Consider the following 14,948-nt stretch of genomic DNA (forward strand, 5'->3'; position numbering starts at 1 on the left):
TTTCTTTTCCACCAGGTCTTTGATTATGGGAATGCCAATTGTTTCTGCATTTTAACATGCTGTGAAGTGCCTAGACAACCCAGTTGGATAAACAGCATAAACTAATTAATAACTCAAAGCCCCTTCCTATTTTCCTGTTGAGTTTTATCACTTCTCTGGTGATGCTTCTGTTCACTTGTTCATTTATCATAATTAAACTGCCTTCCAGAGTGTGTTTTTAATGGCTTTTAATGCAAACTGCCTGAGGTGTGTTTTTATGGGAAAGAAGTACAGAAATTCTGCACACGACTATAACAAACAAAACATTCATCTTTTATCGCCCTTGCCTCTCTCCATTCTCTGTTGTGTTCGTTACCCTTCCCTATTCCTTACCCTGTCAACTTTTAAATATTAAGCTCCTTCAGGCAGAGACACCTATATAACTTCGCAAAACGGCAATTGTGTGAATATCACTACATAAGTAAACAATAAGGAATGCAAGTGAGCAAGGTAACATGAAGCAAAGCTGGAGAAAGATTTAGGAGGATGCAAGTTATCAGGAAAAGAGAGATTCTGGGCCTAAGACGTCCCAGTACATTTCTGAGCACAATTCAAAATGTTGGTGTTGACCTCTAAAGCCTTAAATGGCCTTGGCCCTGTATACCTGAAGGAGCGTCTCCATCATCATTGTTCAGCCTGGACACTGAGGTCCGCCTTTGAGGGTCTTCTGTTGGTTCCTTCACTGTGAAAAGTGAGGTTACAGGGAGCCAGGCAGAGGGTCTTCTCGGCAGAGGAGCCCATCCTGGGGAACGCCCTCCCATCAGATGTCAAGGAAATAAACAACTATCTGATTTTTAGAAGACATCTGAAGGCAGCCCTGTACAGGGAAGTTTTTAAAGTTTGATGTTTTATTGTGTTTTTATTATTCTGCTGGGGGTCGCCCAGAGTGGCTGCGGCAACCTAGTCAGATGGGCAGCATACTAATACTACTACTACTAATGATGATGATGACAATGCAGTAGCTACAGCAAAGGTGTGGCATGCACTCTTGACCAGGGATCGCACCACATGAGATACTATCTGTTAACTGTCAGCCTTAATATATTTATTGTGGGCTATTACAATTTCTCATCCTATTTTCACAGACAGCTTGCAAAATTTTCTCTGTACAAGTGGCCAAAGAGTCTGCTATACTTTTCCATTATCTACACCAGGACTATCACAATTGAAAAGAGGTATTATATAGAAAGCAATTACTCATGGTGAAGCTTGAGAGAATGAGGAATTGGAATTTGTAGCTTAGAATTGTCACTGTGAGCCTTCCTGTTCAGATGTATCCAGATACAAGTCATTGCAAAAGCGTGTGTTGATTGGGGCTTGTTGATATCAGGTACAGGAATACACTGAGGAAAGAAGAAACATGAAGTTAAATTCTACTGGCTGTCATACAACTTAAGGCATTTAGACTTGGTGAATCCCAGTTTGACTCTCAGAGGAGTCTTCACATCAATAAAGGAATTCTCTTGTTAATCAGTAGATAAATACCCCAAAACTGAAACCACTTTCTCTAACGCACTACAGTTAAAACAACCGAAATGTTGCATGTAGATTGGTGTAAAACAAAGTAACAGGACTGGCATATCTTACATTAAAAGCAACAATGAGAATTCACATGCAAACACAGAAATAAAAGCACACCTTGCAGCAGGGGCGAGGGGGGGGGATGGGGATTAACATTGTCAAAGAATTTCTCTTCTGTGTAAGCTATTCACATCCTAGCTAGGCTGCAGATTTTTTTTATAGGCTGGCAATTATCCAAAACATTTTTAAATCACCTTTGCTCAAAAACTTCAATGAGCCTTAACGATAAAACCAAAGAACAATGATATGTAAAAAAACAAAACCCAACACACACACACCAATAAAAGAAAAGCAGCAGAGCAAATCATACAGTTCAAAACACCCAATTAAAAGAGTTTCCAGCAGAGCTAATACATAAAAATTCAAAGGGCTTCCTAAAAAGGAAGGTCTTTATATGGCAAAAAGCAGCTAATGAGGGGCAAATCACAGATATGGAGAAGGCTATTTCCCAACCAGATATAATTTTTTTGGGTGGGAGTGGGGGTAAACATGCAGGAAGGACACCAATAGTGAGCTAAGCAAGACGCCAGGGTTTTAGAGAAGGCAGTCCTTTAGGTCAGAACTATCCAAATTGTGTGTCGCGACACGTTAGTGTATCGGCTGCAGTGTTTAGGTGTGTTGCACAAATGCTCCCCATACTCCTCCTGGGGCTGGAAAGGGGTTAGTTTAACTTCTGGTTTGCTAGTAAAACTGAATTACTGTGTCGCAAAATGATGCATATCTAAAAAGTGTAACCAACATGAAAAGTTTGGAAAGATCTGCTTTAGGGTCATTGTTCTGAGCCGGCCCAAACGTAAGGCGACTGCTCATGGTTAACACATGGCCAGGATCTGTAGTTTCCAGGACTGTGAGTAGCTGGAGCATCAGCAAAATCTCTTCTAAACCTTGTTCCAATCTCATTTTGATCCCTCATCACTTTGTTATTCTTACAGGCATTATACTGTCTTATCTGCTTATAAGCATTGTATCAAACTGTTCCTCCTCCCTTTTTGATTTTGTGTTACAATCCTGGGCGGGGGTCAGCAAACTTTTTTGGGAGGGGGCTGGTTCACTGTCCCCCAGGCCTTTTGGCGGGCCAAACCGTGCACGCATGCACGCACGCAGTGGAGGTGGCTTCTCTCTCATCCCCAGCCCTCCCCTCACCCTGCCTAACTTCTCTGCTGCTCTGCCTGCGGTTGGGAGCTGGCAGTGGTGGTGGCACCTCTCCTTTCCGTGCCAGCTTTCCCTGGGCAGGCGGTGAGGCTTCCTATTAAAGCCCAGCCCCCTTCCTCCACAGGGCAGGGAGAAGCCAGGAAGAGGGAGGGAGGAGGGGCCGCTGTAGTGTGTGCCAGGGAGAGGGGAAATAGTGAAAAAAATGGCGCCTGATTATTATTATTTTTTAAATGGTGATCGTGCCGATCCAAGCAGCGACTCCAGAATCGTCCACGGGCTGGATCCAAAGGGCAATTGGGCCTGATCCGGCCCGTGGGCCTTAGTTTGCTGACCCGTGATCTTGGGTTTCTGCTAATATGTCAATATTCTTCCATGCATCATTGTTTCTCTTGACAGATCTTGCTTTTTACTATCTCATGTCTCCAAATTTATTCCGTTTCAGTTACTTAGAATCATAGAATCATAGAACTGTAGAGTTGGAAGGGACCCTGAGGATCATCTAGTCCAACCCCCTGCAATGCAGGAATATGCAGCTGGTCCATACAGGGATCAAACCTGCAACCTTGGTGTTATCAGCACCATGGTCTAACCAACTGAGCTATCCAGGCTCTATAATTTCATTACACAAAATATAGAAAGCTGCATGTTCTACTATCTTAAATTTGAGCAAATCAGTATTTCCCATATTCTTGTTCCCAAATCTCTTCTTTCCCCCTTTCAACTGTCACCTTCTTGGGGACTGTAAGACATTTTAAGAAAAGAATTGTTTTATTTGCCTGGGGGGGATGTCTTTTCAGGGAAAATATGAGTAGTAAATCATAATAAACGTATTTCACATAGAAGACTCACTTCCTTCTCTGGGTAGAGGAGGTCAAAAAGCTTCATAACAGGCAGGAAGTCTGCTAATGCATTTTTCTGAATGCTTCCAGAGATGAACTGTAATAATACCCACATCAGATGGTCTCTGCCTTTGATTAGGCCTCGTCCTGCTAACTGTAAAAAAGATACACTGAGCAGCAAGTCCACACTCCAAGACAAGAATTGTAACACTGAACATCTGTTCTACTTTTCTATAAAATATACTTTCACTTGGGAAATAATACACACTCTCACCTTTCTGCAAGATGCCGTGAACTAATGACCTGTCGGTGCATCAGAATTATATAACATGGGCACACGAAGACTTGTGCCTAATATTCTAAAGTCAACAAATAACAGAAATTTGAAAGTTGTCTGCTGCCTTTTTTTTTTTTTAAAGACAGTTAATACATACTTTCAAAAGGAGAGCTGCCTCTCTCATATATAAGCAATACCAAAATGAAGCTGACTGTTCAAATTGCTCAGTTTCACCTGGACAGACTCTGAAAGTGAGGGTCACACATCAAAATTTCCTCAGGGTACAGTCGTACCTTGGTTGTTGAACAGAATCCATTCCGGAAGTCCGTTCGACTTCCAGAAACGGTCAGCAACCAAGGCACGGCTTCCGATTGGCTGCATGAGCTTCCTGCACTCATTCGGAAGCCGCATTGGACGTTCGGCTTCCAAAGAATGTTCTCAAACTGCAACACTCACTTCCGAGTTTGTGGCATTCAGGAGCCAAAACGTTCGAGTTGCAAGGCGTTCGGGATCCAAGGTATGACTGTATTTTGCACCTCATTTCTCTTGTAGCAGCAAATATTCATTGCTAGGCTTCTTCCTTAATCATAGTTCACCATGTGCAGCAGCAGAATGGCAAATCTCTTCACACACTTACCCACCAATTTATTATTTATTTTCTTTGTTAAATTTGTATACCACCCTATACCCATAGGTCTCAGGGCTGGTGCTGGTTTTGGGGCATGGAAGCAGATGAAACTGTGAGTGGGCAGGGCAGGAGCTAATTTCATGAAGGTTAAGGGATAACCGTCTACTCTTTATTATTGCTAGTGGTTGGTAATCTACCTTTTGATGGAGAGACAGGACCATGTGAGGGAAGCTTGCAAACTGGAAAAGTACAAAGAAGATAAGCTGGCTGGAAAGGTGCTGCCACAACAACTGGCTGGTTCCCCCGTCATCAAATTTCTCCTCTGTCTCTGACCGCTCCATGGCATAGACCACAAGATCCACCAGCTGGTCCTCCAGCACAGGGCACCGCTGTTTGTGCTGCAAAGCAGAAACCAGATAAAGTATTCCACAGTCGAGCATCCATCATTTTAACTCTGCCATTTCAGTACAGTTACTTTAATGTAAGTCTGGGAAGCATGAAATGGGATCTGAACATAAAGCTTTACAAGATAAGCCAAAACATTAAAACTGTCTGATGTTACAGGTCATAATATATTTTTTTAATAAAAAATAATAGACTACTTGTTATACCCTTGTTCTTACCTAGGCACAATTGTTTATGGAGCCAACAAATATCTAAAAACACAGTGTAAGAGTATGTTTTTCATATAAGAGTAAGTTTTCAGCCCTGGAGGCTACAGTGTGAAGACTAAAATAATACAATGGACTTGGACCCTTCCACAGTTAATGGACTTCAGTGTGGCAGTTCCTGACACCTTAACAATTCAGGTACACTCAAGATATGGGGTCAGTTCATACATATCATCAAACCATAGTTTGGATTACAAGGTGGAGCTCTGTCCTTGTGTGTTCTACCTCCTCACAAGGAGGTTAAACTATGGTTTTCCACAATTCAGAAAATAACTAATTAAGTGGAATTTGTGAAAGAGAGCACGTGAGTGTGAGGCTCAGCCATATATTGCCAAGCCATGGTTTGGTGTTACGCACGAAGAAACCGATTACAAAACTTCAGAACAACATTATAAGCCTTTTGCTTGTGCACAGAGCCCATTCATTCCTCTTTTCACAGTGTGAGCAATCAAACCAGGGAGCCTCTAATAAACAATAGTTTCTCATTTCATCCAAACCAGGAAGCTACGGTTACCTGCTCTGGAAATTAATATCCTCATATGAACTTCAAACTATAATTTCATTGAGATGAAATGGGAAACTATGGTTGCTTGAAGAATACCTGGATTGTTTGTTCATGCTACAAAATGGAGAAGTGCATAGTGGCAAAAAGCTTGTTCATATCTCAGCTTATTAACAGAGTCATTATGTGGAAATGCCAATTCCTATTCCAGTGGTGCACCTGTTTAGCTGTACACTTTCTTCTGTTTGTGTGCTTGGATGTTTTGCAAACTGCTAGACCCCTTTCATTTTGATCTTCCCCTATTTAGACTTCATAATGCGCATAATTGGAACATTCCACAGTGGTACAGCATGAAGCCAATTATTTACAAGCAGCTGGAAGGAACTGTACTTTCTAGGCACTACTATTGAAGTTACTGAGTCATTTCTGTATATATTATAGAATTTCAGAGTTTCACATAGTGAACCTGTAACATAACACAGCCTTAATAAAAAGAAAAGAAGTATTATTTTTAAAAGATAATACAGAAAAGGTACGGAGCTGCTCAGAATCTAATCATGAAGATGCCTTGTCCCTTTCTAGAGGCAAAAAAGAGAGAGAATTCATTATTTGTTTTTCATTTCATGAGAAATGTGCTATGATACCCAAATACGATTTACTCAACACATTTCAGTGCTCCTCTTAACATATGGTTTCTTGGATTAACAGGCAGTCTAAAAGAAAACCTTCTGATTTTTTTTAAAAAAAAACAAACAGAGAAAAAAATCCCAAGGTTGCTGGAAACAGATACTTATTCTGTGCTTAACAATGTGGATAGCTTTTTGCCATGAAAAAGGGATTATGATTTCAATTTAACAATACAATGCAAGAATGACAAAACTTTGGACAAACTCTGAGAACAGCACTCTCTCCTTCACATGCTCTTTGCCAGCTCAATATTGCCAAAAGCTTACAAATCTAGCTGTGCTTTCTTGAAGCATGCTTAAAAACGGAATACTTCCAATCCAAAGGACATTAGTTGCTTTTGACCCTCTCTTTCAAAAAAAACACAATGCCATTATCACAGATCAACCACGTTACAGATTTACAAAGAGCAATATTAACACCACCAGTTGAGAATACTTTTTTTCCAAATGCAACTAATTATGAAGCAGAGCAGAATGCAACAGACAGTACTACAAACTATTTCATGATACAGCATGCAAAACTACTGTGTACAGGGCTTGAAATTCACTAGAATTTGGTATAGAGGGGGGCAAATTTCCAAGAGCCCAAGAGTGCAAGCCTATGTCAGTTTTGAATTAAGTTATTTAAAAGGAAACAACTGTCAGTTAATGCAGGTTTCTAACGACAATAAATTCACGAATGCAATTATATTTTTGAAGTGATTCAGAAGGAACTATAAAGGTCAGTTTTTGCTTTCTATAACACTCTTAACTTGACCAGGAAATGGAACTGTGGGATGGAATATGCAGAAAGCAGCAGGCTCAATTATAAAATGGGCTCAAGCAGAAAGCCTGTAAGGGAAGCACAAAAACTGATCTCCCCTTCAAAGTTGTGGGCACTGAGATCACGTTTAGTCATGGTCCTCAAGTCATGTTGTGCATCTCCTTTCCCCAAATCAGAGGGTGAGCGGTATTTATTGCTCCCAATGCAACAGAAGCACAAGCATATGTGGGGTGGGGAAGATCCTTTTCTTCCCTGCTGTGATCCTGACACAAGTGCAATGTAGAAAGTCCCCCATTGGTGCCAATGCCAACAGGTGGAAAGAGTTTACATCCCCATCCCCACCCCCACCTGATGCAATCTGGATAACCAGCAGCTTCCCCAGTGACTACCATCAGCATGTTAATAATGTGCATGTGCTCAATCCAAATATGTATTTCACATGATGTCCAGTTTGGCCCTGGGCAAATTCTGCGATTTTTCTCCAGTGGGGGAAGTTCTTTGACTCTCTCCACTCAACCCCAAACTGGGCACTTCAGCCACATTGGCTGAAGGAAACTCATGTGGGCTGTGATGCTTGGAAGTGTGTAGACCAAGATGGGTGACTGTGGCCCTCCACACACGGTCTCTTCTATAATCCATCATTAGTCATACTGACTGGGCCTGGTGGAAGTTCAATTCCAGCAACAGTGGAAGATGGAAGCTTCCCAATACCTGGTGAAGACAATGCCTAATGAAATCGTAGCAGCCAGAAAGGTCTGGCTGCTAAGAGCTCCAGTTTAACTGTAATACAGCATAATTGCATATTAAAGAAGAGAAATTATGCAAATTTGCTTTCAGAATCCAGCATTTCTTGGCACAGAATTTGGATTGCCTAGGAACAGATTTTTCCCCCCTTCCTCCAACTTGGAACACACCCAACCCTTGCTCATTCTGTTTCTACTACTAGTGAAGACTGAGAAATGTTGTTATGATGTACAATACCAGCACTTCTGGAACCAATTGGAAAAGGGCTTTCTCAGAGAAATGCTGCTGCAATGCTATAAATGCCCAAATGCACCCACTGACGAGGAGAATCAGCATGCACACATAACAGTGCGCAGCAAGCAATTGTACACAGCAAATACTACTGTACTAGCATGACTTTCTTGCACAGTAGTCACCATTCCACAGATCAGTATGTTTACTGACTCTTGAGTGCCTCACAGGGACACTTTTGCTCATACAACACAAGTGTATAGTTATAAAAATCTGAGTTATTTATCTATTTGACATCTGACAGGAGATTGTTCCACAAGATGGGCACCACTACCAAGAAGGCTCTCTACCCAGTTCCCTGTTAACTTCACTTCTTGCCGCGAGGGAACCGCCAGAAGATCCTTGGAGTTGGATCAGTGTCTGGGTTAAATGATGGGGGTGGAGATGCTGTGGCCGTCTAGGTCTTTAAGGGCAACACCAACACTTTAACTTGTGCTCAGAAATGTACTGGGAGCCAATGTAGATTTTTTAGGACCAGTGTTCTATGGTCCCCATGGTCAATCCCAGTCACCAGCCTAGCTCCCGCATTCTTGATTAGTAGCAGTTTCCGAGTCACCTTCAACGATAGCCCCACATACAGCACATTGCAGTAGTCCAAGTGGGAGATAATCATCCTGGTGAGACAGTGCATAGGCAGGTTGGGTCTCAGCTGGCGTACCACATGGAGCTGGTAGACTGCCATCCTGGACACAGAATTAACCTGCGCTTCCATGGACAGTTATGAGTCCAAAATGACCCCAAGTCTGTGTACCTGGTCTTTCAGGGGCACAGTTAACCCATTCAGAACCAAGGAGCCCCCCACAACTGCCCACCAGAAACAGTAATTCTATCTTGTTGGGATTCAGCCTTAATCAGATAACCAGCATCCATCTTCCAACCACGTCCAGACACTCATACAGGTCATTTACCTCCCTCACTGGTTCAGATTTAAATGAGAGGTAGAGCTGGGTATCATACTTGGGAACATCCAGTCCAGATCCCCTGATGATCTCTCCCTGCGGCTTCATATAGAAGTTAAAAAGCATTGGTGAGGATGGAGCCACTGGAATTATTTAGACTAGATGTAGTGCTCAGCACTAACTTTGTGTTGATTTTTAAAAATTCTCAATTACAAAAATGCTGTTTGAAAGGGAGTCTCATTACTTCAAAACGTTTGTTCTTAAGGAGTCAGCATCCCTATTTGGATATTGGAGGGTTGTAAAGGAACCATCATTCAGTTTCAAATGAACTGGGTAGGTGTGAAGGTCACAACTATGGGCTGATTACGGATATCATAGGAGACATATCCTGATAACAGTTTCCTAAAGAGGAACCATAGAGGGATTTTTTTCTGAAGATACAAAAGGAAATTAAAGAGAGCAGCAGCAGCAGCAGAAACACAGAAGGAACAGGGCCCAGGAGGACAGCATAAAGAGCAGGGGAAGCGCTGCTGCAGACCACACACTTCATTGCAGAAACAATTGTGTTATTGTAGCACTACACTATTCATGCCATCTGTTTATAACTGATCTCATGGTAAAGGCCCCAATGCAAAATGGGGTCAAGTCCAACACACAAATGTTAGGTGGAGATGTATGTGTGAAGTTTGATTCTATTTAATCATTTTTGAATCACAAGTAAATTTTTGATGGAGCTGTAGGCAGTTGACATTGTAATGCAAAGCCAAGGTCTTAATTGCTGAAGTTTTCAGGGAATACAGATTTCCCAGCAGATTAATCTACAATAAAACCAACTTGCATAGTTTCAGTATTGATCATTTGATATCATTTACAGCATTAGCCTTGAATTCCAACCAAGCAATGTCACACACAACCCTTTCATGCTTTTTTTACTGACAAATGAACAAAAAAAAAAAAAGTTCACAGACTGTTGTTATTATGGCAGCACACCTACAATTCATAGTTTGTCAGCATTTCCATTAAAAAAACCATGACTTTCAAAGTTTTGTTACTTGGCCATAAAAGTTTGCTCTGAGTTGAACTGTATGCTGGAGGTAGAAATTATTTCTCCCAGTCTTGATCTTTCAATGTACTTAAAAAGGTACATATGTAAAATGGATCGAATGGTAATTTCTAAACCTACTATTGTGAAGTTGTTGATGATGTTAAAAAATTAAGCCACTAAATATTTAGTCTTATTTTATAAACATTTGTCTATTGGGAGGCTTAGAGTAGAGGTGAAAGAGGCAGAAGGTGGACCCAGACAGTATTTTAATTTCACAATTGCAGCAAGGAGCTAGGTATACTTGCAGAGCTCAGTTTTCTCCTGTGTAACCTTCCTTGGCCAAGCAGAGGGGGAAGAAAAGTGAACAGAGGTACAGGACATGCACAGAGAACTCTTGATTCTTCGTAAGAGCCTGTTGTGGTACTGTAGTGTGTGGTTTGGCAAGGAAAATGGGGCTCCAATATGCCACATTAGGAACCCAACACATTTGGGTACAAGACAGGGGCTTTCATGTGCTTTGCAATATTTATATTTGGTAAAGATGAATTCAGCAATTTAGCAAAGCAGGGAGTTATTTAACAGATTAGGAAGTGAAGCTGAAAGGCAGTGGCTTAACCAAAGTCACCCAGTTAAATTCATCAAGGGATTTGGCCTCAGCTTTTCCAGCTTTAAGGTCCAATTCATACTTTATGCAACAAACTTGTTTGCATACACCCAGTTGTGCAATGCTAAGCATTATAAAAGGATGAAGGAGAGTTGTACATTTCTGAATATTCATGGCCGTGCAGCAGAAATATGCTAGGAAGCCACAAATTAGACAGCTCCGCGTGCTTGGGCAGTTCCAGTGGTACAGATTATTTTACAATTTAGCATTAAAGAAGCTACTTATAAAAATATTCATTTCTATCTCAATAAAAGCTTGGCTGTGAAAATAATAATTTTAAGCATTAATGCCACAACTGACACTGTACCATTCACCAAAGCTTTTTTTTAAGTTTAACAAACAACACTATATTAAATAGCTGTATTATTTTAAAGTGGAATACTACTTTATAATTTCTTTGCAAAGTCAACATACAGCAAATCTAAGTCTAAAAGGTTGTTGTTGTTTTTAAGTAATAACCAAAGTTTTAGCATCAAGCAAATGTTATGGTCAAGTACAATCCCTGAAATGAGTTTTTTTATAAAATGAAAACACTGACACAACCTTCACTATAGTATTGCAAACACCAACGCCATTGTACTTTGCTTAAATATCAGTTTGGATAAACTTGTTAAATTAAAAAAGAAAAGACTAAAGAGGTCAAAGTTGAAATATATAAGCAGACTAGTGTGGGTATTAAATAAGTTGTAAATTTATGTCCATCTTCCCAAGGAATTTTTTTCTTTGCTTTTTTTTAGCTCAGCCCATTTGGAGATATAAGTTAAAAGAGTTATTGGGTTTTTTAAAATGGAGGCTGAGTATGACCTTTCCTAGTCAAGTTGAATTTTTACATAAATACTTAAGTGTGCTAATATTTAGCAAACCAAGTTTTCTTTCACATTGTTATACAAACAGTTTTTCTTTCTTTTCAAGGCAAGGAAATTTTATAGTTGGAACAAAATTGACTATGACAGTTTGGGTAAGTCATGGGTAACCCAAGCCAATTATTGAACTGGCTTCATAAGATCCTTTTTAAACTACACAGCATTCTCAAAACCTCAGATTTTTTAGGAAGTTAACTGTTTCTTAGCATGTGATGGTCCCACCAATTTCAAGCCCTGGCCAGACGTGTATTCTCGAACTGGAATCAGCGGCTACAAAGCAGCCAGCGTATCGTTAGTCACAATACAACAGTAAGGTTGTGAACATACCTGAGCAATGTTCAAGGTCTAGAGCATTGGAGGATGGGCAGGACAAGACAGGACAGAACAAAAATAAAGAAAGAAAAAAAGAAAAGACAAAACAGTGACTATGAGGCCAGCCTCAAGTTACCCCAAGTCAGACCAGGCCCTCCCACATGGTAAGGCAAAAAGAAAGAAAAAAAGGGGGTGGGGAGTAAAGTAAAATAAATAAATAAATTAATTAAAAAGTTTAACATTAAACCATTCATTACCATTGACGGCAATGAAAACATGCCAAGGCATTTCACAGACAAATTCAATAGACTAGTGATCTAAGCAGCACATCTACCACCACCACTGCCGCCACCCCTCCAAAAAAGAGGGGAACGTTTGTCTGCCATAGGTTCAGGGTATATTTGAGGCTGGCCTTATAGGGAAAAAAAGCAATGCCAATATATATATTTATATATATATTTAAAGTCTCTACTTTTCAATTTTGAAACCTTTAAAGCAATATATAAATGATAGGAATAATAGTGCCCAATTAACCTAAAGCAATAATACTGAAGGTGGGGGGAATCATGATCTGATCCTCAACTGTTTTGCTTAGTTAGCTATAGCAAAGAAAAAGAGAAAAGAAAAGTGCAGGTTCTATGCAAAACAAAGGTTCTATGCACAATACAGTACCTGCTTGTTTAGACCTAGCATATTGCAGACCATATCTCTGGAATAGGGCTGCTCCAGCACATACCGCAACAAAGCAGTCTGGGGCTCAAACAGATCCTTGAAAACAAAAACAAAAAAGCATACAAATGCCAACCCTTTTGACACAAAAACATTTAACAGCTGAAATTAAGATTCCCCATCCGAATAAAGCATTACCAGCGACAGACATTGAGCAGGCTCCCTTCTTCCCGCTAACATTTGTATTGCATGACTCTTACTTCAGGTATTGCTTCCTCTGATGGCAGGAGTTGGGGTAAGTGATTTAATGCTCTAAGACTTAACAAGAGTCTTATTTAGGTTATCGCCATAACTATTCTCCACCAACCCCGCCCAAATTATTACCATCAATACAAGAGTAGGCAATAAATGGCAGTATTTTTAGATAGGTGGGAATGCAAGCTTTTCACAGAAGCAGAAACTCATCTTCTGTGACGCAGAATTCATCACCACCGGCTTCATTTCCCAACTTGTATGAACATTCTCGCTATCTCTCTATTCCTGCAGGTTATTTTATTCTTGCAGTCTTATTAGCATGCACTAAGAATATTTAGCTACACCTTCGATCACCTCCAACTTCACCACAGAGACAGTACGAAAAGGACCCACTTGATTTTCTGGCCGACAGATATGAACAATGGGGCACAGTGAATATGGGGGGCGGGGGGGGAGGAGGAGCTAAGGTGGTCCAACACAACTTACCTTTACGTACCGCTTGCTGAATTTATGCAACAATAAAAGTGCAACACTTTTTAGCTATCATGGTTGCTCGCTTGCTACTTTTCAAAATACTTAAACACCCCAAAGTGTTTCTTGTATGGATCCGTGAGAAGTTTGGGCAAAACAGAGAACCAGAGCAGCTGCTATTTCTACCAAACTATAAGGAAATGTCACCCCCAGGAGCCATTTCCCCTGGATAGCATTAGTCACTCCCTCCAGGAGGGTTCTGTTCTTTGGCAGAGTCCTCCTGTGACATCAAGAACAGTTGAGGTGGCAACACTTGCATGCTCACTAGGTAGAAATGCAACTTCCTATTATGGGTGTTCACTGGATGTACTCTAGGCAAGGAGCTTCTGAAAGCAGCTGGCAGCAATAGAGTAAAGCAGGGGACTACATTTATCAAGCAAGAATACTGCATTTGCCTGTATATATTTGACACATTCAGTTTAGTAGCCATGTGCAAGGAGCCCAAACAGGCTTGGATAGCGAGCCAACATTCCAGCTCCCTACCAGTCCTACTACTCTTGTGAAAGGAAGGTGTAGTAGGGCTTTGCTTGTGATTTAATGCGGCACTTCACAGATGCTCCAAGTGCACGCAAGGCCCAGCGCAACTGCAGGGACAAGCCCCTCCCACCTTCACAACTCAAATTCCTGCACATCTTGCCTCATTTCAAGCCTCCCCAAGGGCCAACGCAAGGATCACTTTCTCACAAGTTTCTGAGCAGTTGCCTTGGTCTTGTGTCTTATGTCACCGCTGCTTTTATAAGCTCAGTAGGATTGAGATTTTGCAACAAGAAGAAAAACAACAACGATAACGTACACTCTTTTTTTAGGACCCTGAGAAAAAGCTGTATGTTTCTTTAGGAATCAGAACATGTAATCAATGGTCTGACCCTCAACATTTTAATGCATTCTCAAAATCGCATAAGCACCAGCACTTATGTGAAAAAGTTCCACAAATTGTTCCCCCCTCACATTTCTAAGTTAGAAATATGGCTTTCACATCTGTCACATGCACATATACCTTATCATATGGCAAAAGGCCTTTCAGTGGGAAACGAAGAGTTGTAGGATCCAGCTTCCATGAATTGCAAATAGCACCAGAGTTATTTACTACAGGAAGGAGACTACATCGCCCTACATGTATTGGAAACCAAAGAGAGAAACCATGAGTCACAAGGTATACCTCTCCCTAAATCTGCAAGGCCTAGGATATTGTTAGCCAATTATTTTTGTATACAACAGAAATACTAGTAATACGGCTTTGATTGTTCCATGCCTATAGGCATCTGCATAACGTTACTATAGATGCTGCATTTTTCAAGCCCCAGGATCAGTTAATAATAATAATAATAATAATAATAATAATAATAATAATAATACTAAATTTTATTTATATCCCACCCTCCTCAGCCGAAGCCAGGCTCAGAGCGGCTAACATTTATTTATTTTATAAAAAATATTTGTATACCGCTGCATCGTAAAGAACTACCAGCTGTTTACAACAATATAAAAACATAAGAGCAAATGATAAAATCAAAACAAGTTAAAAGGCAAAAAATAT

The 14,948-nt window shown here is 40.6% G+C and overlaps 1 protein-coding gene across 2 annotated transcripts in view; it reads right to left on the minus strand.

Moving 5' to 3' along the window:
- MED23 (mediator complex subunit 23) overlaps positions 1-14,948 on the minus strand; it is a 42,845-nt gene that overhangs the window by 17,842 nt on the left and 10,055 nt on the right. The window contains exons 9-14 of one of the 2 annotated variants that reach the window (XM_083731052.1): positions 14,409-14,521; positions 12,629-12,724; positions 11,972-11,989; positions 4,714-4,914; positions 3,622-3,765; positions 1,237-1,382 (exon numbers count right to left, since the gene is read on the minus strand). In XM_083731052.1, the coding sequence (XP_083587178.1) occupies positions 1,237-1,382; positions 3,622-3,765; positions 4,714-4,914; positions 11,972-11,989; positions 12,629-12,724; positions 14,409-14,521 (718 nt within the window). The remainder of the gene's footprint in view (positions 1-1,236; positions 1,383-3,621; positions 3,766-4,713; positions 4,915-11,971; positions 11,990-12,628; positions 12,725-14,408; positions 14,522-14,948) is intronic. The other variant, XM_083731053.1, reaches the window with a different exon arrangement.

This window comes from Podarcis gaigeae (assembly GCF_964106915.1).
Source record: "Podarcis gaigeae genome assembly, chromosome: 3".
In the NCBI taxonomy this organism is placed as follows: domain Eukaryota; kingdom Metazoa; phylum Chordata; class Lepidosauria; order Squamata; family Lacertidae; genus Podarcis; species Podarcis gaigeae.